The 25,197-nt window shown below is 40.9% G+C and overlaps 1 protein-coding gene across 1 annotated transcript in view; it reads right to left on the minus strand.

Moving 5' to 3' along the window:
* The window catches only part of LOC139750802 (uncharacterized), a 638,860-nt gene that overhangs the window by 10,400 nt on the left and 603,263 nt on the right, over positions 1-25,197 (minus strand). The window contains exon 6 of the mRNA XM_071665553.1: positions 11,897-12,164. Coding sequence (XP_071521654.1) covers positions 11,897-12,164 — 268 coding nt within the window. The remainder of the gene's footprint in view (positions 1-11,896; positions 12,165-25,197) is intronic.

The following is a 25,197-nucleotide window of genomic DNA, read 5'->3' on the forward strand; positions in this document are numbered from 1 at the left end:
AGTGGTGGGATGAAGAAGTAAGAGTATTAGTGAAAGAGAAGAGAGAGGCATTTGGACGATTTTTGCAGGGAAAAAATGCAATTGAGTGGGAGAAGTATAAAAGAAAGAGACAGGAGGTCAAGAGAAAGGTGCAAGAGGTGAAAAAAAGGGCAAATGAGAGTTGGGGTGAGAGACTATCAGTAAATTTTAGGGAGAATAAAAAGATGTTCTGGAAGGAGGTAAATAGGGTGCGTAAGACAAGGGAGCAAATGGGAACTTCAGTGAAGGGCGTAAATGGGGAGGTGATAACAAGTAGTGGTGATGTGAGAAGGAGATGGAATGAGTATTTTGAAGGTTTGTTGAATGTGTCTGATGACAGAGTGGCAGATATAGGGTGTTTGGGTCGAGGTGGTGTGCAAAGTGAGAGGGTTAGGGAAAATGATTTGGTAAACAGAGAAGAGGTAGTAAAAGCTTTGCGGAAGATGAAAGCCGGCAAGGCAGCAGGTTTGGATGGTATTGCAGTGGAATTTATTAAAAAAGGGGGTGACTGTATTGTTGACTGGTTGGTAAGGTTATTTAATGTATGTATGACTCATGGTGAGGTGCCTGAGGATTGGCGGAATGCGTGCATAGTGCCATTGTACAAAGGCAAAGGGGATAAGAGTGAGTGCTCAAATTACAGAGGTATAAGTTTGTTGAGTATTCCTGGGAAATTATATGGGAGGGTATTGATTGAGAGGGTGAAGGCATGTACAGAGCATCAGATTGGGGAAGAGCAGTGTGGTTTCAGAAGTGGTAGAGGATGTGTGGATCAGGTGTTTGCTTTGAAGAATGTATGTGAGAAATACTTAGAAAAGCAAATGGATTTGTATGTAGCATTTATGGATCTGGAGAAGGCATATGATAGAGTTGATAGAGATGCTCTGTGGAAGGTATTAAGAATATATGGTGTGGGAGGCAAGTTGTTAGAAGCAGTGAAAAGTTTTTATCGAGGATGTAAGGCATGTGTACGTGTAGGAAGAGAGGAAAGTGATTGGTTCTCAGTGAATGTAGGTTTGCGGCAGGGGTGTGTGATGTCTCCATGGTTGTTTAATTTGTTTATGGATGGGGTTGTTAGGGAGGTAAATGCAAGAGTCTTGGAAAGAGGGGCAAGTATGAAGTCTGTTGGGGATGAGAGAGCTTGGGAAGTGAGTCAGTTGTTGTTCGCTGATGATACAGCGCTGGTGGCGGATTCATGTGAGAAACTGCAGAAGCTGGTGACGGAGTTTGGTAAAGTGTGTGGAAGAAGAAAGTTAAGAGTAAATGTGAATAAGAGCAAGGTTATTAGGTACAGTAGGGTTGAGGGTCAAGTCAATTGGGAGGTGAGTTTGAATGGTGAAAAACTGGAGGAAGTGAAGTGTTTTAGATATCTGGGAGTGGATCTGTCAGCGGATGGAACCATGGAAGCGGAAGTGGATCATAGGGTGGGGGAGGGGGCGAAAATTTTGGGAGCCTTGAAAAATGTGTGGAAGTCGAGAACATTATCCCGGAAAGCAAAAATGGGTATGTTTGAAGGAATAGTAGTTCCAACAATGTTGTATGGTTGCGAGGCGTGGGCTATGGATAGAGTTGTGCGCAGGAGGATGGATGTGCTGGAAATGAGATGTTTGAGGACAATGTGTGGTGTGAGGTGGTTTGATCGAGTAAGTAACGTAAGGGTAAGAGAGATGTGTGGAAATAAAAAGAGCGTGGTTGAGAGAGCAGAAGAGGGTGTTTTGAAATGGTTTGGGCACATGGAGAGAATGAGTGAGGAAAGATTGACCAAGAGGATATATGTGTCGGAGGTGGAGGGAACGAGGAGAAGAGGGAGACCAAATTGGAGGTGGAAAGATGGAGTGAAAAGGATTTTGTGTGATCGGGGCCTGAACATGCAGGAGGGTGAAAGGAGGGCAAGGAATAGAGTGAATTGGAGCGATGTGGTATACAGGGGTTGACGTGCTGTCAGTGGATTGAATCAAGGCATGTGAAGCGTCCGGGGTAAACCATGGAAAGCTGTGTAGGTATGTATATTTGCGTGTGTGGACGTGTGTATGTACATGTGTATGGGGGGGGTTGGGCCATTTCTTTTGTCTGTTTCCTTGCGCTACCTCGCAAACGCGGGAGACAGCGACAAAGTCTAAAAAAAAAAAAAAAAAAAAAAAAAAAAAAAAAAAAAAAAATCTGAAAAAAATCATCATAATAGCAGCATCTTATCATGCATTGACTGTTTAATTTAAGGAAGAAAATACATCAAAGGATTTGGTGTAAATCTACAAATCAAAATGAATTTGTACATAGCCATCTAAAAGAAAAAAATTGCCATCATAGTTTGCACCTAGAATATGTATATTTTGCACATAATGAAGTAGTCTTTGTTCATCATTCATGTTCCAAATGAGCTCTAATGAGTTCTATGGCAAGTCCAACACCCACAATCAATCATCCAGTAAAGAAAAGCTGCCAAATATCTTTGCATAGGGATAGGGGAGAAAGAATACTTCCCACGTATTCCCTGCGTGTCGTAGAAGGCGACTAAAAGGCGAGGGAGCGGGTGGCTGGAAATCCTCCCCTTTCTTGTTTTTTTTTAATTTTCCAAAAGAAGGAACAGAGAAGGGGGTCAGGTGAGGATATTCCCTCTAAGGCCCAGTTCTCTGTTCTTAACGCTACCTCGCTAACGCGGGAAATGGCAAATAGTATGAAAAAAAAAAAAAAACATTTTACACTCCAATTAGTAGCAGCAGCAAAATCATGGGTTTCAAAATCATGCCAAGATTCTATTTTCTTCACTACCAGCCTGTCATCACAGCTGAGATCGTCTAACATAAACAACAGCTACATAAAGTATGTGAAAATTATGGAGCAGTCTGATTAAAAGACTGAAATTCTCAGAGTAGTTATCATGGCACTCATAATACCATTCTGGTTTTGGTGCACTGCACATGACAGCCAGAGACTGTGAACGAATATGGCCTTTTTTGTCTGTTTTCCTGGTGCTACCTTACTGAAGCAGGGGGTAGTGATGCTGTTTCCTATGGGGGGGGGGTTAGCACTGGGAATGCATAAAGGCAAGCAAGTATGAAATGTACATGTGTGTGTATATAGATGTATATGTTGATATGTATGTATAGTGCATGTATGGGTGTTTATGTGTATATGAGTGGATGGGCCATTCTTCGTCTGTTTCCTGGTACTACCTCGCTGATGCTGGAAATGGCGACTGAGTACAATAATAATAATAATAATAATAATAATAAATATAATAATAATAATAATAATAAAATAATAATAATAATAATAATAATAATAATAATAATAATAATAATAATAAAAATAAATAAATAAATCTTTTCTTTCTTCTTTCAAACTATTCGCCATTTCCCGCATTAGCGAGGTAGCGTTAAGAACAGAGGACTGGGCCTTTGAGGGAATACCCTCACCTGGCCCAATTCTCTGTTCCTTCTTTTGGAAAAAAAAAAAAAAAAAAAAAATATATAATATATAATAATAATAAAATAATAATAATAATAATAATAATAGAAATAAAAATAATAATAATAATAATAAAAATAACTGATGAGAACTACTATTGACTTTTGTGTAAATAAATTAAACATTTCCTTTTTCCATAGCCAGAGGTTGAACCATTATGTGACATTCATTTTTTTCTTTTCATTTCAAGCTAGAAGTTTCAGTTTTCTAAATTGTTTCTTACATTTTTCATATTTATATATATGTATGTGTGTGTGTGTGTGTATATGTGCGTGTGTGTGTGTATGTGTGTGTGTATGTGTATATATATATATGTATATTATCCCTGGGGATAGGGGTGAAAGCATACTTCCCACGCATTCCTCGCATGTCGTAGAAAGCGACTAGAGGGGACGGGAGCGGGGGGCCAGAAATCCTCCCCTCCTTGTATTTTTTTTTTAACTTTCTAAAATGGGAAACAGAAGAAGGAGTCACGCGGGGAGTGCTCATACTCCTCGAAGGCTCAGATTGGGGTGCCTAAATGTGTGTGGATGTAACCAAGATGTGAAAAAAGGAGAGATAGGTAGTATGTTTGAGGAAAGGAACCTGGATGTTTTGGCTCTGAGTGAAACGAAGCTCAAGGGTGAAGGGGAAGAGTGGTTTGGGAATGTCTTGGGAGTAAAGTCAGGGGTTAGTGAGAGGACAAGAGCAAGGGAAGGAGTAGCAGTACTCCTGAAACAGGAGTTGTGGGAGTACGTGATAGAATGTAAGAAAGTAAATTCTCGATTAATATGGGTAAAACTGAAAGTTGATGGAGAGAGATGGGTGATTATTGGTGCATATGCACCTGGGTATGAGAAGAAAGATCATGAGAGGCAAGTGTTTTGGGAGCAGCTGAATGAGTGTGTTAGTGGTTTTGATGCACGAGACCGGGTTATAGTGATGGGTGATTTGAATGCAAAGGTGAGTAATGTGGCAGTTGAGGGAATAATTGGTATACATGAGGTGTTCAGTGTTGTAAATGGAAATGGTGAAGAGCTTGTAGATTTATGTGCTGAAAAAGGACTGATGATTGGGAATACCTGGTTTAAAAAGCGAGATATACATAAGTATACTTATGTAAGTAGGAGAGATGGCCAGAGAGCGTTATTGAATAACGTGTTAATTGACAGGCGCGCGAAAGAGAGACTTTTGGATGTTAATGTGCTGAGAGGTGCAACTGGAGGGATGTCTGATCATTATCTTGTGGAGGCTAAGGTGAAGATTTGTATGGGTTTTCAGAAAAAAAGAGTGAATGTTGGGGTGAAGAAGGTGGTGAGAGTAAGTGAGCTTGGGAAGGAGACTTGTGTGAGGAAGTACCAGGAGAGACTGAGTACAGAAAGGAAAAAGGTGAGAACAATGGAAGTAAGGGGAGTGGGGGAGGAATGGGATGTATTTAGGGAATCAGTGATGGATTGCGCAAAAGATGCTTGTGGCATGAGAAGAGTGGGAGGTGGGTTGATTAGAAAGGGTAGTGAGTGGTGGGATGAAGAAGTAAGAGTATTAGTGAAAGAGAAGAGAGAGGCATTTGGACGATTTTTGCAGGGAAAAAATGCAGTTGAGTGGGAGACGTATTAAAGAAAGAGACAGGAGGTCAAGAGAAAGGTGCAAGAGGTGAAAAAAAGGGCAAATGAGAGTTGGGGTGAGAGAGTATCATTAAATTTTAGGGAGAATAAAAAGATGTTCTGGAAGGAGGTAAATAAAGTGCGTAAGACAAGGGAGCAAATGGGAACTTCAGTGAAGTGCGCAAATGGGGAGGTGATAACAAGTAGTGGTGATGTGAGAAGGAGATGGAGTGAGTATTTTGAAGGTTTGTTGAATGTGTTTGATGATAGAGTGGCAGATATAGGGTGTTTTGGTCGAGGTGGTGTGCAAATTGAGAGGGTTAGGGAAAATGATTTGGTAAACAGAGAAGAGGTAGTAAAAGCTTTGCGGAAGATGAAAGCCGGCAAGGCAGCAGGTTTGGATGGTATTGCAGTGGAATTTATTAAAAAAGGGGGTGACTGTATTGTTGACTGGTTGGTAAGGTTATTTAATGTATGTATGACTCACGGTGAGGTGCCTGAGGATTGGCGGAATGAGTGCATAGTGCCATTGTACAAAGGCAAAGGGGATAAGAGTGCTCAAATTACAGAGGTATAAGTTTGTTGAGTATTCCTGGGAAATTATATGGGAGGGTATTGATTGAGAGGGTGAAGGCATGTACAGAGCATCAGATTGGGGAAGAGCAGTGTGGTTTCAGAAGTGGTAGAGGATGTGTGGATCAGGTGTTTGCTTTGAAGAATGTATGTGAGAAATACTTAGAAAAGCAAATGGATTTGTATGTAGCATTTATGGATCTGGAGAAGGCATATGATAGAGTTGATAGAGATGCTCTGTGGAAGGTATTAAGAATATATGGTGTGGGAGGAAAGTTGTTAGAAGCAGTGAAAAGTTTTTATCGAGGATGTAAGGCATGTGTACGTGTAGGAAGAGAGGAAAGTGATTGGTTCTCAGTGAATGTAGGTTTGCGGCAGGGGTGTGTGATGTCTCCATGGTTGTTTAATTTGTTTATGGATGGGGTTGTTAGGGAGGTGAATGCAAGAGTTTTGGAAAGAGGGGCAAGTATGCAGTCTGTTGGGGATGAGAGAGCTTGGGAAGTGAGTCAGTTGTTGTTCGCTGATGATACAGCGCTGGTGGCTGATTCATGTGAGAAACTGCAGAAGCTGGTGACTGAGTTTGGTAAAGTGTGTGAAAGAAGAAAGTTAAGAGTAAATGTGAATAAGAGCAAGGTTATTAGGTACAGTAGGGTTGAGGGTCAAGTCAATTGGGAGGTGAGTTTGAATGGAGAAAAACTGGAGGAAGTGAAGTGTTTTAGATATCTGGGAGTGGATCTGGCAGTGGATGGGACCATGGAAGCGGAGGTGGATCATAGGGTGGGGGAGGGGGCGAAAATTCTGGGGGCCTTGAAGAATGTGTGGAAGTCGAGAACATTATCTCGGAAAGCAAAAATGGGTATGTTTGAAGGAATAGTGGTTCCAACAATGTTGTATGGTTGCGAGGCGTGGGCTATGGATAGAGTTGTGCGCAGGAGGATGGATGTGCTGGAAATGAGATGTTTGAGGACAATGTGTGGTGTGAAGTGGTTTGATCGAGTGAGTAACGTAAGGGTAAGAGAGATGTGTGGAAATAAAAAGAGCGTGGTTGAGAGAGCAGAAGAGGGTGTTTTGAAGTGGTTTGGGCACATGGAGAGAATGAGTGAGGAAAGATTGACCAAGAGGATATATGTGTCGGAGGTGGAGGGAACGAGAAGAGGGAGACCAAATTGGAGATGGAAAGATGGAGTGAAAAAGATTTTGTGTGATCGGGGCCTGAACATGCAGGAGGGTGAAAGGAGGGCAAGAAATAGAGTGAATTGGAGCGATGTGGTATACTGGGGTTGACGTGCTGTCAGTGGATTGAATCAGGGCATGTGAAGCGTCTGGGGTAAACCATGGAAAGCTGTGTAGGTATGTATATTTGTGTGTGTGGACGTATGTATATACATGTGTATGGGGGTGGGTTGGGCCATTTCTTTCATCTGTTTCCTTGCGCTACCTCACAAACGCGGGAGACAGCGACAAAGTATAATAAAAAAAAAATAATATATATATATATATATATATATATATATATTTTTTTTTTTTTTTCTTTTTATTATGGTTAGTTGCTGTCTCCCGCATTAGCAAGATAGCACAAGAAAACAGACAAAAGAATGGCCCAACCCACCCACATACACATGTATGTACAAAAAAGCACACACACGCACATATACATACCTATAGATTTAAATTTCAGCTATGTATTATACACTGTCACTGTCTCCTGCGTTAGCAAGGTAGCACAAGGAAACAGACAAAAGAATGGCCCAAACCCACCCAAATACACACGTACATGAATAAATGCCCACACACGCACATATACATATACCTTTCATCGTATACATACATATACATACACATACACATGTACATATTCATACATGCTGCCTTCATCCACTCCCACCGCCACCCTGTCACATGAAATGACACCCCCTCCCCCTGCATGCGAGCAAGGAAGCACTAGGAAAGGATAAGAAAGGCGACATTCGTCCACACTCAGACTCTAGCTGTCATGGGTAATGCACCAAAACAAAAGCTCCCTTTCCACATCCAAGCCCCACAAAACTTTCCATGGTTTACCCCAGACATGTCACATGCCCTGGTTCAATCCATTGACAGCATGTGGACCCCACATACCACATTGTTCGAATTTACTCTATTCCTTGCATGCCTGTATGTTCAGGCCCTGATCACTCAAAATCTTTTTCACTCCATCCTTCCACCTACAATTTGGTCTCCCACTTCTCCTCGTTCCCTCCACCTCTGACACGCATATCCTCTTTGTCAGTCTTTCCTCACTCATTCTCTCCATGTAACCACAACATTTCAATACACCCTCTTCTTCCCTCTCAAGCACACTCTTTTTATTACCACATTGGAGGTGGAAAGATGGAGTGAAAAAGATTTTGTGTGATTGGGGCCTGAACATGCAGGAGGGTGAAAGACGGGCAAGGAATAAAGTGAATTGGATCGATGTGGTATACCGGGGTTGACGTGCTGTCAGTGGATTGAATCAGGGCATGTGAAGCGTCTGGGGTAAACCATGGAAAGTTGTGTGGGGCCTGGATGTGGAAAGGGAGCTGTGGTTTTGGGCATTATTGCATGAGACTGAGTGTGAACGAATGGGGCCTTTGTTGTCTTTTCCTAGTGCTACCTCACACACATGAGGGGGGAGGGGGATGGTATTCCATGTGTGGAGAGGTGGCGATGGGAATGAATAAAGGCAGACAGTGTGAATTGTGTGCATGGGTATATATGTATGTGTCTGTGTGTGTATATATATGTGTACATTGAGATGTATAGGTATGTATATTTGTGTGTGTGGACGTGTATGTATATACATTGTGTATGGGGATGGGTTGGGCCATTTCTTTCGTCTGTTTCCTTGCGCTACCTCGCAAACGCGGGAGACAGCGACAAAGCAAAATAAAAAAATATAAATATATATATTTATATACTATTCATTTATTCATCATACTAAACTGCCGTCTCCTGTGTCAGTTAGGTAGCCCAAGGAAACAGATGAGGAATGGCCCAACCCACCCACATATACATGTTTATACATAAATGCCCAAACATGCACATATACATACATGCACATTTCAACATAAACATATATACACATGTAAATACTAATACTTGCTGCCTTCATCCATTCCTGTCGCCAACCCACCACAAATGAAATAGCATCCCCCTCCAGCGAGGTAGCCCCAGAAACAGAGAAAAAACCAAATTCGTTCACACTCAGTCTCTAGATATAGGGTGAAGCATTCCTTTATTGAAAGGTAGTGCAATTCTGGTTTTTTAGCTATGGGCATCTCTAACAACTTCTGTTGCTCTACCTTTCCCTAACTTTTCCATTCTGGGAAAAGTACTATAGCTGTCTCTTCCGTTGACAAAGCAACTCTCTTTGGTTCCCATTTCTCCTCTAACTCCACCTTGTATAACTCTATTATTCCTTCACCGCCTGATGCTCCTCTTACTAATCCTATGCCCCTTCCCTTACTCTCTTTTTGGGACTGTCCATCAAACCACCTCACACCACATACTGTCCTCAAACATTTCATTTCCAACACATCCACCCTCCTCCGCACAACCCTATCTATAGCAAGGATTATTATCTTGATGGCATCCAGCCCTGTGTACTGAAAGAGTGGGCCTCTCAAATTGCATCTAACTCGTCTGTTTCGTTTCTTTTAAAAAACAAAACTTTTCCTTCTTGGAAACATGCTTTGATACATCCCATCCCTAAGGAGGGTGATCATTCTGACCCCTCTAACTATCATCCTACTGCTTTGACATCTACCATTTCCAGAGTCTTTGAATCCCTCCTCCACTTCCATATCCTTAAACACCTTGAAAATCACAGTCTTCTCTCCGATCACCAGTATGGCCTTCACAAGGTTAGATCCACTGGTGATATTCTTTCTAATCTTACTAATGTATGGTTATCATCCTTGAAAGATTTTGGGAAGTCATATGCAGCTACCCTTGACATATCTAAGGATTTTGAGAAGATATGGCATTAGGGTCTCGTCTCTAAGCTCCCCTCTTTTTGCTTCCCTCAATCACTTTGCTCCTCCATATCTAGTTCCTTTCTCTCCAATTTAGCTCTGTGGTTGTTGATGGATCAGCTGCTCCCCTTTTCTCCATTAACAGTAGTGTCCCTCAAGGTTCTATCCTGTCCCCTACACGATTTTTCCTTTTTTTCAACAATTTCCTCTCTACAAATAACACTCATACACTAATGACAACATTGTATTCATCCACATCCTTAAACTCTGCTCCCTCTTCTCTCACCCAATCTGCATCTCATCTTAACACAGCTTCCTCAATAAACTCAGACTTGGACTGGATATCTCAGTGGGGTAAACAAAATCTTGTTAAGCTTAATGCCTCCAGGACCCAATGTCTACCCATCTTTCTATCGAAAACTCCTCAACTCTCATCTCTCCTTTGACTGTTCTATAATTTCACTTCTTTAAGCAACAAACATTATTGGTATTAACATAACATCCACTCTTCCTAGGAAGCCCCACATTATGGGAATAGCTAAGTATGCCTCTAAGAAACTGGGTATCCTGTTTAGATGTCAAAACTTCTTCTGAACAGTTACTCTGCCTATACATGGGATTGATTCATCCTTGTATGGAGTACTGCTCTCACCTTTGGAGTGGTTCTAGCTCTGTATCCTTACTTGATAGAGCTGACTTGAAAGCAGTCTGATGCATAAACTGTTCCAGGATAACTTCCAACCTTGAACTCCTTGCCCTATGCTGCAATGTTGGTTCACTTTCCCTCTTCTATAGGTATCACTTCAGTTTTTGCTCCCAAGAGCTGGCTGCTTGTATGCCCCCAAAACTAGCTAGATCATGCAATACTCAGCAAGCTGCTGCATCATATGATTATTGTGGCCATCAGCTACCCAAGAGTGGGCCGTTTGATAAATGCATCTTTCCCTATATGTTGAAGCTTTGGAATCTCTACCTTCTCATGTCTTTCCAAATAACTATGACCTGGCAAATTTCAAAAGACAGGTCTTTCACTTTCTCGAAAATTTGTAAATACTTTCCCGTCTTTTCATTTTGTTTCATAATTCTCTCTATATTTCAATTAAGGCCCAGCCTTGATGTGGACTCTTCTCCATGACTTGAGCCTCCAACATAAAAAAAACTTACTCCCTACCTGAGAAGTCCCTTCTCTCCTTATGAGGCTTCAGCAGCACTCAGGAAGATGGGAATGTCCATCAGTCAGGACTACACTCAGGAAGCTGGCCATGTCCACCAGTCAGAACTACAAGTCATAAAGAGTTGTGATGTTGTATGTACATCTTTATGGTAGCTGCAACAAGGGTATGAATGGTCTTGAATAATGCTGAAATGGTGTTTACAGTGTTGTAGTATTTCAGTTTCTAATAGACAGAACAAAAGGAGCCAAGCAAGGAGTGCTCATCCTCCACGAAGGGTCAGGTTGGGGTGTCTGGATTTTTGTGTATCCAAGATGAAGAGAAGGGAGAGAGAAGGGTAGTATGGTTCAGGAAAGCCTCTGAGTGAAACAAAGTTCAAGGGTAAAAGGGAAGAATATTTTGAGAATGTCTTTTGGAAAGAGTCACTAGTTGTGGGAGCTAAGGAAGCAGTTGTACTACTGTTGAAGCAGTCATGGGAATTTGTGAAAGACTGTAAGGGAGTGAGCTCCAGACAGATATGGGTTAAAATGAAAATGAATTACAAGAGATGGGTGATCATTAGCACACATTCACCTCGCCGTGAAAACAAGGATGATGAGAGGCAAATGCTTTGGGAGCAAGTGTACAGGTGCAACAGTCAGTCTCATCAAAGAATACATTCCAAATGAGTCTGTATTTTCCTGCTACCAGAAGCAGCACAGCCCTGGGCTGCAGCAGCATTTAGAAAGGTCATGGGTAACACTAAAACTCTTTCACAGAAATTGGTCCTGATGTGCAAGAGTACAGTTTCATCAAAGAACTTCTCACTCCAAATGAGTCTATATTTCCCTGCTACTGGAAGCAGCACACTCCTGGGCTGTAGGAGCCATTAAAAAGGTCCTGGGTAACACCAGGATTCTTTCACACAAACCGGTCCTCAGGTAATTATAAAATATAATAAATATATGTATGCACAGAATCTGTTCACAGGCAAATATCCAATCATAATTTCAGAAATATTTAGATTTCTACATGGAAAAAAATTCAACAAAAATCTAAATAAGCATAAAATTAATTTCATCTGTCATCATAATGTATAAAAACTTACCAAGGAACCTAGTAGGGCCACTGAAGTGCCACATCTCACCAGGCCAACCCTTTAAATCAGCTAGGTAACCTTCAATGAGATATGTGGTTTGAGTGTCAGCTGAAAGAGCAAGACAAGTCTGACCAGCATATGTAGTTAATGCAGGGTCTGCACCGTAGGCAAGCAAGAGGCGAGCAAGTTCTCCGTGTCCATTTTCCACAGCTTCATGTAGGGGCCTCATTCCCTTGTAACCAGGAGCATTGACATGAGCACCATGTGCACACAGTACCTGAAATTTTAAGTTCTATTTTATGCCTATTTTCTAACAACAGTTTAAATGAAACTCCTCAGAGGACAACTATTACCAGGGATTTCCTTCCACCAATTTATTGATAAAATCTCTAAATAGTGTTAAAAAAAGTGTGTATGAATTAAGGATATACACAAATCCATACATACAAAATCTATCTATCCATCTACTTCTCTCATTTGATTTGTGTAGGTAACCTGGCATATTCATTGTGCACCCCATGCTTAACTTGTGAGTGGTAGTGCAAAAGGATTACAAGGGTCACAAAGAGTCTTAGTCAGACCCCAGTGGATCTCCATGAGCAAGGATCCAACTACAATTTCAAAAATAAATAGATTTCTGGAAAACCTATGGCCATAAGGTAGAAAGAACATTTCTCATGTATTCCCTGCATGTCACAGAAGGTGAGTATGAGGGGTGGGAGTGGGGGCCTGGGAAACCTCCCCTTGTATTTCAATTTCTAAAAGCTGGAAAAGAAGAAGCCAAGCAGAGTGCTTACTATCCTCAAAGACTCAAGAAAGGGATCTCTGAAAGTGTCAGCATGTACAGTAAACAAGCTGATAAGAAAGGAAGGTTAGGTAATATGTTTTAGGAAAGGAATCTGGACATTCTAGCTCTGAGTGAAACAGAAATAAAAGTTCATTGGTACGGGAGAAGAATAGTTCGGGCTACAGTCAAAAATTTGTGTGAGGGCTAGAGCTAAGAAAAGGGTAGCACTTCTGCCGAAGGAGTTGTGAAAATGTGAGAGAGTGCAAGAAAGTGGGCTCCAGAATGATGTGGGTAAATATGGAATGGATTAAAGATGGATTTTTTATTACTATTATTGTTTTGCTTTGTTGCTGTCTCCCGCGTTAGCGAGGTAGCGCAAGGAAACAGACGAAAGAAATGGCCCAACCCACCCACATACACATGTATGTACATACACGTCCACACACGCAAAAATACATACCTATACATCTCAATGTACACATATATATACACACACAGACATATACATATATACACATGTACATAATTCATGCTGTCTGCCTTTATTTATTCCCATCGCCACCTCGCCACACATGGAAATAACAACCCCCTACCCCTTCATGTGTGCGAGGTAGTGCTAGGAAAAGACAACAAAGGCCCCATTCGTTCACACTCAGTCTCTAGCTGTCATGTAATAATGCACCGAAACCACAGCTCCCTTTTCACATCCAGGCCCCATAAAACTTTCCATGGTTTACCCCAGACGCTTCACATGCCCTGATTCAATCCATTGACAGCACGTCGACCCCAGCATACCACATTGTTCCAATTCACTCAATTCCTTGCCCGCCTTTCACCCTCCTGCATGTTCAGGCACGGATCACTCAAAATCTTTTTCACTCCACTTTTCCACCTCCAATTTGGTCTCCCACTTCTCCTCGTTCCCTCCACCTCCGACACATATATCCTCTTGGTCAATCTTTCCTCACTCATTCTCTCCATGTGACCAAACCATTTCACTATACCCTCTTCTGCTCTCTCAACCACACTCTTTTTACTTCCACACATCTCTCTTACCCTTACATTACTTACTCGATCAAACCACCTAACACCACATATTGTCCTCAAACATCTCATTTCCAGCACATCCACCCTCCTGCGCACAACTCTATCCATAGCCCACGCCTCGCAACCATACAACATTGTTGGAACCACTATTCCTTCAAACATACCCATTTTTGCTTTCCTAGATAATGTTCTTGACTTCCACACATTCTTCAAGGCTCCCAAAATTTTCACCCCCTCCCCCACCCTATGATTCACTTCCGCTTCCATGGTTCCATCCGCTGCCAGATCCACTCCCAGATATCTAAAACACTTTACTTCCTCCAGTTTTTCTCCATTCAAACTTACCTCCCAATTGACTTGACCCTTAACCCTACTGTACCTAATAACCGTGCTCTTATTCACATTTACTCTTAACTTTCTTCTTTCACACACTTTACCAAACTCAGTCACCAGCTTCTGCAGTTTCTCACATGAATCAGCCACCAGCGCTGTATCATCAGCGAACAACAACTGACTCACTTCCCAAGCTCTCTCATCCACAACAGACTGCATACTTGCCTCTCTTTCCAAAACTCTTGCATTCACCTCCCTAACAACCCCATCCATACACAAATTAAACAACCATGGAGACATCACACACCCCTGCCGCAAACCTACATTCATTGAGAACCAATCACTTTCCTCTCTTCCTACACGTACACATGCCTTACATCCTCGATAAAAACTTTTCACTGCTTCTAACAACTTGCCTCCCACACCATATATTCTTAATACCTTCCACAGAGCATCTCTATCAACTCTATCATATACCTTCTCCAGATCCATAAATGCTACATACAAATCCATTTGCTTTTCTAAGTATTTCTCACATACATTCTTCAAAGCAAACACCTGATCCACACATCCTCTACCACTTCTGAAACCACACTGCTCTTCCCCAATCTGATGCTCTGTACATGCCTTCACCCTCTCAATCAATACCCTCCCATATAATTTGCCAGGAATACTCAACAAACTTATACCTCTGGTATTGCAGTGGAATTTATTAAAAAAGGGGGTGACTGTATTGTTGACTGGTTGGTAAGGTTATTCAATGTATGTATGAGTCATGGTGAGGTGCCTGAGGATTGGCGGAATGCTTGCATAGTGCCATTGTACAAGGGCAAAAGGATAAGAGTGAGTGCTCAAATTACAGAGGTAAAGATGGATAATTATTAGTATTCATGCACCTGGCCACATGAAGAATGAGGAAAGACGAGTGTTCTGAGAGCAACTGAGATATTAAGTCTACAGTTTTCATGCGATAGATCAGGTAACAGAGAAGGATGATCTGAATACAAACTTGGGTATTGTGGCAACTGAGGGTACAACTGAGGGGCATGGGGTATTCAGTAAGGTGAACAGAAACAGTGAACAGCTTATGAAGCTGTGTTGAAAAAAGACTGATCAGGAATACCTGAGTTTAAAAAGAAGGTCATACATGACTCTTGCTTGTGAAAATGCTATGTGCTGAGAGAGAGAGAGAGAGAGAGAGAGAGAGAGAGAGAGAGAGAGAGAGAGAGAGAGAGAGAGAGAGAGAGAGAGAGAGCTGAGGGATGTATGATCATTACCTAGTGAAGGCAAGGGTAATGATTTATAGAGTTTTTTGAAATCAGAAAATGAGGGTGAGACGAGGGTGGTGAAAGTACGTATGCTTGGGAAAGAGACGTGTGAATAAATACCAGGAAAGACTGTGTGTAGAATAGCAAAAAGGTGAGAGTGAACAAAGATGAAGAAAGGAGTAAGGAATGGGAGATATTCAGGGAAGCAGTGCTGGTTTGTATAAGAAAAGTGTGTGGCATGTGGATGGTGGCTATGAAAAAAAGAGGTCAAATGAGAGTTGGTTTAGGCAATTGTCAGCCAACTTCATGAAGAATAAGATGTTTTGGTGAGACATTAATAGTGTGAAAAATGTGAGGGAACTGAAAAAAAGAGGTCAAATGAGAGTTGGTTTAGGCAATTGTCAGCCAACTTCATGAAGAATAAGATGTTTTGGTGAGACATTAATAGTGTGAAAAATGTGAGGGAACAAACAGAAACAGTGGTGAGGGGGGCAAATGGGAAAGACACAACAGGCAGTACTGACTTGAAGAGGAGATGGAGCGAGTAGTTTGAAGGACTGTTGAATATGTTCAACAACAGGGCGACAGATGGAGGCTGTTTGAGTTGGAGAGGTGTACAAAGAGAGACATGACAAGTGGTTTGTGAAAAGAGAAGGGGTGAAAGCCTTGTGTATGATGAAATGTGGCAAGGCAGCAAGAGTGGATGGTAATGCAGCTGAATTTCTTAAGAAGGGGTGATTGTGTTACTGACTGTTTTGTTAGGATTTTCAATGAATGTATGGATCAAGGTGAGGCACCTAAGGATGGGCAAAATGTATATATAGTGCTATCATATAAAGGAAAGGGGTGCAAAAGTAGTGTTCAAATTACAGATACAAGATTTTTTAGTGTACCTGGTAAGGTATATAGGTGAATGGTGATTGGGAGGGTGGTGGCATGCACAGAGCATCAGAATGAGGAAGAATAATGTGGTTTCAAAGGTAGTCGAGGGTCAGGTGTTGGTTTAGAAAAGTGTCTGTGAAAAATACTTGACAAACAGAAGGATCTGTAAATGGCATTTATGAAACTGGACAAAGCATATGACAGGGTTGTTAAAGATGCTTTGTGGAAGATGTTAGAAATATATGGAGTGGGAGAAAAGCTATAAAAATCAGAAAGGAGTTTTTATCAAGACAGTAAGATGCATGTGCAGGAAGGTTGAGAGGAGGGTGAATAGTTCCTGGTAAAGGTAGGTCTGTGGCAAGGGTGTATTTCAATGGCTGTTGGTTTATGGATGGGGTGGTGAAGGAGGTGAATGCAAGGCTCTTGGAGAGATGAGCAGGTATGCAGTCTGTTAGGAGGTGAAGAGGGCCTGGGAGGTGTCAGCTGTAGTATGTTGATGACATGGTGCTAGTGGCAAATTTGAATGAGGAACTGCAAAAGTTGATTGAGTTCAGGAGAATGCGTGAAAGAAGAAACATGTGAGTAAGTTTAAATGAAACCACAGGAACAATGCATCTCAGGATGTTGACATACGTGAAGGTGGAGGATACCATGAAAATATAGGTGCAAGAAATGTGGGTATGAAAGTTTCCTATGACTAGGCAAATCATTAAATATAAAGCCATCAAAATTCAAGAGGAGTTGATGAATAAAGATCAAAATTCAAGAGGAGTTGATGAATAAAGAAAATAAGGCAGTCAGTGATAGTAAATTAAGTGCTTGCCAGGGCTGGATTCGTAATTTCAATGGAAATGTAAACCTGAGAAATGTGACATTGGCAGGTGAAGCTGCAATAGCTGATGTAGAGATTGCAGAGTGTGGTAAAGTGGAACTCCAGAAAGTTACAGAGGATAAAGATCAAATATGGATCAGTATTGGATCTGAAATCAACAGTAACCAGTTTACTAAGTCTGTGTTTAATTTCGATCTTAAATTTTTGCAAGGGTGTTTTTGTCTTGCATTTCTCAGTTTTGTAATTACCTGTTTGTACCTATTTGTACTGTATGGCAAGGGAGTTTTACACTTGTGGGGCCCCATTCCTTGAACATTCTCTACTGTCATACAACTTCTTAAATTTATGCATGGTGTCTGCATTAACCATGTCCTCAGTCATTCTCTTTCATTCATCCTCCACTCTTATATCATAACAGTACTTCTATACATCTTTTACAAAAAGTTTTGATTTCAACACTTTTCACCATTCGGTTTTTATATTTCCATATCGTAAACAACATGGAGGAAGTGCCCCATTAATTCTATATGGAAGTGGAGAGGGGATAGTCCTTAAAGTGCTTCTCTAGCAACCTTGTTTTTCTTAATCTAAGTTTATTCATTCCTGAGGAATTTGCTTTTGGTTGAAACAAATAACCAGCAATGGTGTTTAAATTACAGCCTGACCCACCTACCAATCAATCATTGTTATTATGAGTTTACGGTTGATTTCAGATGTTTTACAAAGTGTGGGCAAGAGCGTTTCAAGAGCTTTCTTTAGTTTTGATAATTTAAACTTGTGTCTTCAAATGTTTTCTTGGAGAAGGTTAACAAGCCTACAGTGTGTGAGTGAAAATATATTATATATAAAAAAATATTGGAAATAACATGGTATAGCAGAACATTTGCAGTTTAGGTGCCTGAAGTGAAATGAGTGATCATATTTCAGTTAAAATTCATAATTTACACTCTGAAGGTACTTTTTTCAATATAGTTCTCTTCAGTAGATTCTTACCTAATGCCTGAACTAATGATTATCTTCATATTCTGAAAAAATATACAGTAAATTATTACCTAACTCAAGTGTCCAAATGAAATGTGGATGTAACAAATATGCAGATACCAGTCTATCATTTTCTGTATTTGTTGTATTCAATTTTTACAGCTTGTATTCCATTTTGATTTTTTTTTTCAGCTGAGATAGCACGGACAAATGAGGCCCTAACTGAGGCCAGCCCATGAACGCTATTTACCCTATAAACCCTAGCCTGAGCCAGGTACCCATTTCATCAACCTACCAGGAGGGAAGGATGAACAGCTGGGTTGCCTGTAGACCAACTACTGCAACTAGGATTCAAACATATGCATTTAACCCCGGGTGGCCTGTGAATGCATCGGATCACAGTCAGGAATGCTAACCACTGCACCACATTTTGAGTTTATTTCATGCTTCACTCTTGTACCAGAGTCCCCTAAACCACGTATCTTTCACCTTGCAAACCTTCCTGACCCAAACATCCTATACCTGCTATCCTATCATCAAACAATCCTTCAAAACACTCAAGCAATCGTCTTTTCAACTTATCACTACTTATTACCACATCCCTAACTATACCTTTACCAATGTCTCCATTGGTTCTCTTGTTTTTCTCACACTATCAACCTCCTTCCAAAACATTTTCTTATTCTCTCTGAAGTTTCATTCACCCCAACTCTCATTTGCCTTCTTTTTCAACCCCTGCACCTTCTTGACCTTCTGCCATTTTCTTTAGTACATTTATCTCCTAGTCATCAGCAATCCTTCCCCATAAGTTCCACACATACATCTCTCATTTCTCTTTCACTAGCAACTTTGCCAACCAACTCACTATCTTTCTCACCTGCCCATCTCCCATCTTCCACATGCCACACTCTCCTCCTGCACATGCCAGCATTACTTTCCTTAATACTTCCCATTCCTCACTCACTCCCTTTGCTTCATTTACTCTTACTTTTTGCCATTCTACACTCAAAATCTCCTGGTTTGCTTTCACACAAGTCTCGCTGCCAAGATTTCTTACTTTCACTACCCTCTTCTCAACTATATAGTTTTTCTCTTTAATGAAAACCTCTACAAATCTTCACCCTCCCTTCCCCAAATTAATGATCAGATATCCCTTTCCTTAGCTTTTGCCCTCACATTGACAGACTGACTCCTAAGACACTTCCAAATAATTCTTCCCTTTACAACTGAGCTTTGTTCCACTCTGAGCAAGAACATCTATGTTTCTTTCCTCAAAAACACTGCCAATTTCTCCTTTCTTTCCATCCTGATTATTATCTATACATTTTATCCATCATACTTAATTGCTGTTTCCCATGTCAGTGAGGTTTTGCCAGGAAACAAACAAAGAAATGACTCATCCACTCATTTACACATGTATACACATAAACGCTCATTTCTAATATATATTTATTACACTTTGTCGCTGTCTCCCGCATTAGTGAGGTAGCGCAAGGAAACAAATGAAAGAAAGGCCCAACCCACCCACATATAAATGTATATACATACACATCCACACACGCACATATACATACCTATACATTTCAACGTATACATATGTATGCATACAAAGACATATACATATATACACAAGTACATAATTCATACTTGCTGCCCTTATTCATTCCCGACACCACCCTGCCACACATTATGACACCCCCCCCACCACACACACACACACACACACACACACACGAGGTAGCGCTAATAAAAGAAAACAAAGGCCACATTTGCTCACACTCAGTCTCTAGCTGTCATGTATAATGCACCGAATCCACAGCTCCCTCTCCACATCCAGGCCCCACAAAACTTTCCATGGTTTACCCCAGATGCTTCACATGCCCTGGTTCAATCCACCGACAGCACATTGACCCTAGTACACCACATCATTCGAGTTCATTCTATTCCTTGAAAGCCTTTCACCCTCCTGCATGTTTAGGCCCCAATCACTCAAAATCTTTTTCACTCCATCCTTCCACCTCCAATTTGGTCTCCCACTTCTCCTCATTCCCTCCACCTCCGACACATATATCCTCTTGGTCAATCTTTCCTCATTCATTTTCTCCATGTGGCCAAACCATTTCACTATACCCTCTTCTGCTTTCTTAACCACACTCTTTCTATTACCACACATCTCTCTTACCCTTTCATTACTTACTTGATCAAACCACCTCACACCACATATTGTCCTCAAACATCTCATTTCCAGCACATCCACCCTCCTCTGCACAACTCTATCCATAGACCACACCTCGCAACCATATATCATTGTTGGAACCACTATTCCTTTAAACATACCCATTTTTGCTTTCCAAGATAACATTCTCGACTTCCACACATTCTTCAATGCTCCCAGAACTTTCGCCCCCTCCACCACCCTATGATTCACTTCCGCTTCCATGCTTCCATCTGCTGCCAAGTCCACTCCCAGATATCTAAAACACTTCACTTCCTCCAGTTTTTCTCCATTCAACTTACCTCCCAATTGACTTGATCCTCAACCCTACTGTACCTAATAACCTTGCTCTTATTCACATTTACTCTCAGCTTTCTTCTTTCACACACTTTATCAAACTCAGTCACCAGCTTCTGCAGTTTCTCATCCGAATCAGCCAATAGCGCGGTATCAACAGCGAACAACAACTGACTCACTTCCCAAGCTCTCTCATCCACAACAGACTGCATACTCGTCCCTCTTTCCAAAACTCTTGCATTCACCTCCCTTACAACCCCATTCATAAACAAATTAAACAACCATGGAGACATCACGCCCCCCTGCTGCAAACCAACATTCACTGAGAACCAGTCGCTTTCCTCTCTTTCTACATGTACACATCCTCGATAAAAACTTTTCACTGCTTCTAACAACTTGCCTCCCACACCATATATTCTTAATATCTTCCATAGAGCATCTCTATCAACTCTTATCATAAGCCTTCTCCACATCTATACATGCTACATACAAATCTATTTGCTTTTCTAAGTATTTCTCACATACATTCTTCAAAGCAAACACCTGATCCACACATCCTCTAACACTTCTGAAACCACACTGCTCTTCCCCAATCTGATGCTCTGTACATGCCATCACCCTCTCAATCAATACCCTCCCATATAATTTACCAGGAATACTCAACAAACTTATACCTCTGTAATTTGAGCACTCACTCTTATCCCCTTTGCCTTTGTACAATGGCACTATGCAAGCATTCTGCCAATCCTCAGGCACCTCAACATGAGTCATACATACATTAACTAACCTTACCAACCAGTCAACAATACAGTCACCCCCTTTTTTATTAAATTCCACTGCAATACCATCCACACCCGCTACCTTGCCGGCTTCCATCTTCAGCAAAGCTTTTACTACATCTTCTCTGTTTACCAAATCATTCTCCCTAACCCTCTCACTCTGCACACCACCTCGACCAAAACACCCTATATCTGCCACTGTATCATCAAACACATTCAACAAACCTTCAAAATACTCACTCCATCTCCTTCTCACATCACCACTATTTGTTATCACCTCCCCATTTGCCCCCTTCACTGATGTTCCCATTTGTTCCCTTGTCTTTCGCACTTTATTTACCTCCTTCCAAAACATCTTTTGATTCTCCCTAAAATTTAATGATACTCTCTCACCCCAACTCTCATTTGCCCTCTTTTTCACCTCTTGCACCTTTCTCTTGACCTCCTGCCTCTTTCTTTTATACATCTCCCAGTCATTTTCATTATTTCCCTGCAAAAATTGTCCAAATGCCTCTCTCTTCTCTTTCACTAATAATCTTACTTCTTCATCCCACCACTCACTATCCTTTCTAATCTGCCCACCTCCCACACTTCTCATGCTACAAGCATCTTTTGTGCAAGCCATCACTGCTTCCCTAAATACATCCCATTCCTCCCCCTCTCCCCTTATGTCCTTTGTTCTCACCTTTTTCCATTCTGTACACAGTCTCTCCTGGTACTCACACAAGTCTCCTTTTCGAGCTCACTTACTCTCATCACTCTATTCACCCTAACATTCTCTCTTTTCTGAAAACCTCTACAAATCTTCAATTTCACCTCCACAAGATAATGATCAGACATCCCTCGGTTGCACCTCTCAGCACTTTAACATCCAAAAGTCTCTCTTTCACATGCCTATCAATTAACACGTAATCCAATAACGCTCTCTAGCCATCTCTCCTACTTACATACATATACCATTCAAACCCCACCATCTTGCCAGCTTTCATCTTCATGTTTGAAGGAATAGTGGTTCCAACAATGTTGTATGGTTGCGAGGTGTGGGCTATGGATAGAGTTGTGCGCAGGAGGGTGGATGTGCTGGAAATGAGATGTTTGAGGACAATATGTGGTGTGAGAGGATTTGATCGAGTAAGCAATAATAGGGTAAGAGAGATGTGTGGTAATAAAAAGAGTGTGGTTGAGAGAGCAGAAGAGGGTGTTTTGAAATGGTTTGGTCACATGGAGAGAATGAGTGAGGGGAGATTGACCAAGAGGATATATGTGTCAGAGGTGGAGGAAACGAGGAGAAGTGGGAGACCAAATTGGAGGTGGAAAGATGGAGTGAAAAAGATTTTGAGTGATCGGGGCCTGAACATGCAGGAGGGTGAAAGACGTGCAAGGAATACGTTGAATTGGAACGATGTGGTATACTGGGGTCGACGTGCTGTCAATGGATTGAACCAGGGCATGTGAAGCATCTGGGGTAAACCATGGAAAGTTCTGTGGGGCCTGGATGTGGAAAGGGAGCTGTGGTTTCAGTGCATTCTTACATGACAGCTAGAGACTGAGTGTGGAACGAATGTGGCCTTTGCTGTCTTTTCCTAGCGCTACCTCGCACACATGAGGGCGGAGGGGGTTGTCATTTCATGTGTGGCAAGGTGGCGATGGGAATGAATAAAGGCAGACAGTATGAATTATGTACATGTGTATATATGTATATGTCTGTGTGTGTATATATATTTATACGTTGAGATGTATAGGTATGTATATTTTGCGTGTGTGGATGTGTATGTATATACATGTGTATGTGGGTGGGTTGGGCCATTCTTTCGTCTGTTTCCTTGCGCTACCTCGCTAACGTGGGAGACAGCGACAAAGCAAAATAAATAAATAAATAATAAAATATGTATACACTTGTACACATTCATACTTGCTTGCCTTCATCCACACATATTCAAACATCCAAGCCAGAGCTTTTGAGGAGGATGAGCACTCTTTGCTTGGTTCCCTTTCCCGTTCAATCTTTTAAAAACTGAAATACAAGAAGAGAGGAGTCCAGCCCCTCCCTTCTTAGTAACTTTCTATGACACGCAGGGATGCAGGGTATAAGGAAGGAGATTTCTTTCTCCCCTACCAGAAATGATATGGGGAATTACATTTCTTATTCATTTTTCTACAGAATTCTCTTTATTAGGTTTATGACTAATTCATGCACAAAAAACTAATCAAAAATATCAAGAAACATACTAAAACTGAAATATGGGTGGTACAGCAGGGCACAGTTGTGAACATTTCCATTTCAAGGAAGGGAGTGTGGAGTGGTTGTGTCATGGTTCAAAGCATTTCTTACTCCAGGGTATGATATGGTAAACTGTATTCTTTATGTGTTTTTCTACACATCTGTTTTTGTACATTCATGACTAATTCATGCACTAAAAAAAGTTACACATCAATAAAATTAATTGAAATATTGGTTGTACAGAAGAACATTTGTAATTCAGGTTAGCGAGATGAGATGAGGCAAGTGACTGCATTTCAGCTTAACACATTCATTTTTTTAGTACATAATACAGTAAATTCTATTCAAACTCTACAGGTATAATATCTATGTGGATCTCTTCATTAAGTTCTTATTTAATACATGAACTCATAATCATCAACATATTCAGAGAGAATATTTGACAAAACCTTACCTAGCCTATCCCAGAGTCCAAAAAAAAGTAAGTGACATATATGCGAATACCTCTTCATAACTTTCTGTATGTGTTGCACATTATTTTCACTACTTAAATAACATTTTGAGGGTTATTTGGTACATTATTTCCACTATACATAAAATGTTTTGAGTATATTTTTCACCACTGTCCCTAACCCCTTACATACATAGAAATCAAAGACTAGATATAATGCAATTCAATATGGAGCAAACTTTTCTGATACTTAGTACATGCTATACACCAACCCCATTGTGCTGGAAACTCTAATAAGCAGAACTGAGAATTTATTCTGACATTTTTCCAAAAATATTTCATCTCCCAGTATTGAGAAATATTCTCCAGTGGCAAGTTATTATTATAAACTACCCTCTACTTTAAACTGCAGGGTGAATATTGGATGTATTTCAGGTAAAAGAGCTTGGACCTTTATTCTAAACTACACCACAAAGTTGATGCATCACTCTGAAACTGCACATCAAAACATACTGTACCTTTTCTTTATGAAAACTGGCAACTAATGTAATGAAAAATACTGAGAACTATCAGAAAACTATGAAAAAGGCAAATACTACTAATAAAAGCAAGCTGCAGCATGATACACTAATGGTCCTGATGGCACTGAATAAGGTTACAATTCCTAGAAGACTCTATGAGGGGTTAAGGGAGTGGCCCTTGAAAGATGTAACTTAAGTTACAAATGAACACTTGAAGGCTAAAAATAAGCATTTTATACCTCAAAAATAGGCTAATCTATAAAGACACCTAATACCCTACCTATGAACATGTGAAGCATCCTCCAAACATGGTATTAATACTGTATTTTATTACAGTGAAGTCTCTACCTCCAATGCCACCAACACTACAACTTAAAAATTCAAATTTTCTTAAAAGCTTGTACTGAATTAGAATACTAGTTAATACAATATAAAAACATACACAGAATTACAATGTAAAAAATATTTGTGATGTATCTGGCGAATACCCTGTGGAGTTTTCAAGGGTCTTCTTTCCCTATAACTTGGGTTGGGCCCAGGCTGTTGGGTCAAGAAAACAAGTGCTACAATAAGAAACAGTTCGCTGCAGCATGGTACAATACTGGTCGTCATGACAATGAGTAAGGTTTTGCTCCTGGAAGACCCTGGGAGAGGTTAAGGTGAGTAACCCTTGAGAACATACCTTAAGTCCTATAA

Source organism: Panulirus ornatus, chromosome 10 (genome assembly GCF_036320965.1).
Source record: "Panulirus ornatus isolate Po-2019 chromosome 10, ASM3632096v1, whole genome shotgun sequence".
Lineage (NCBI taxonomy): Eukaryota > Metazoa > Arthropoda > Malacostraca > Decapoda > Palinuridae > Panulirus > Panulirus ornatus.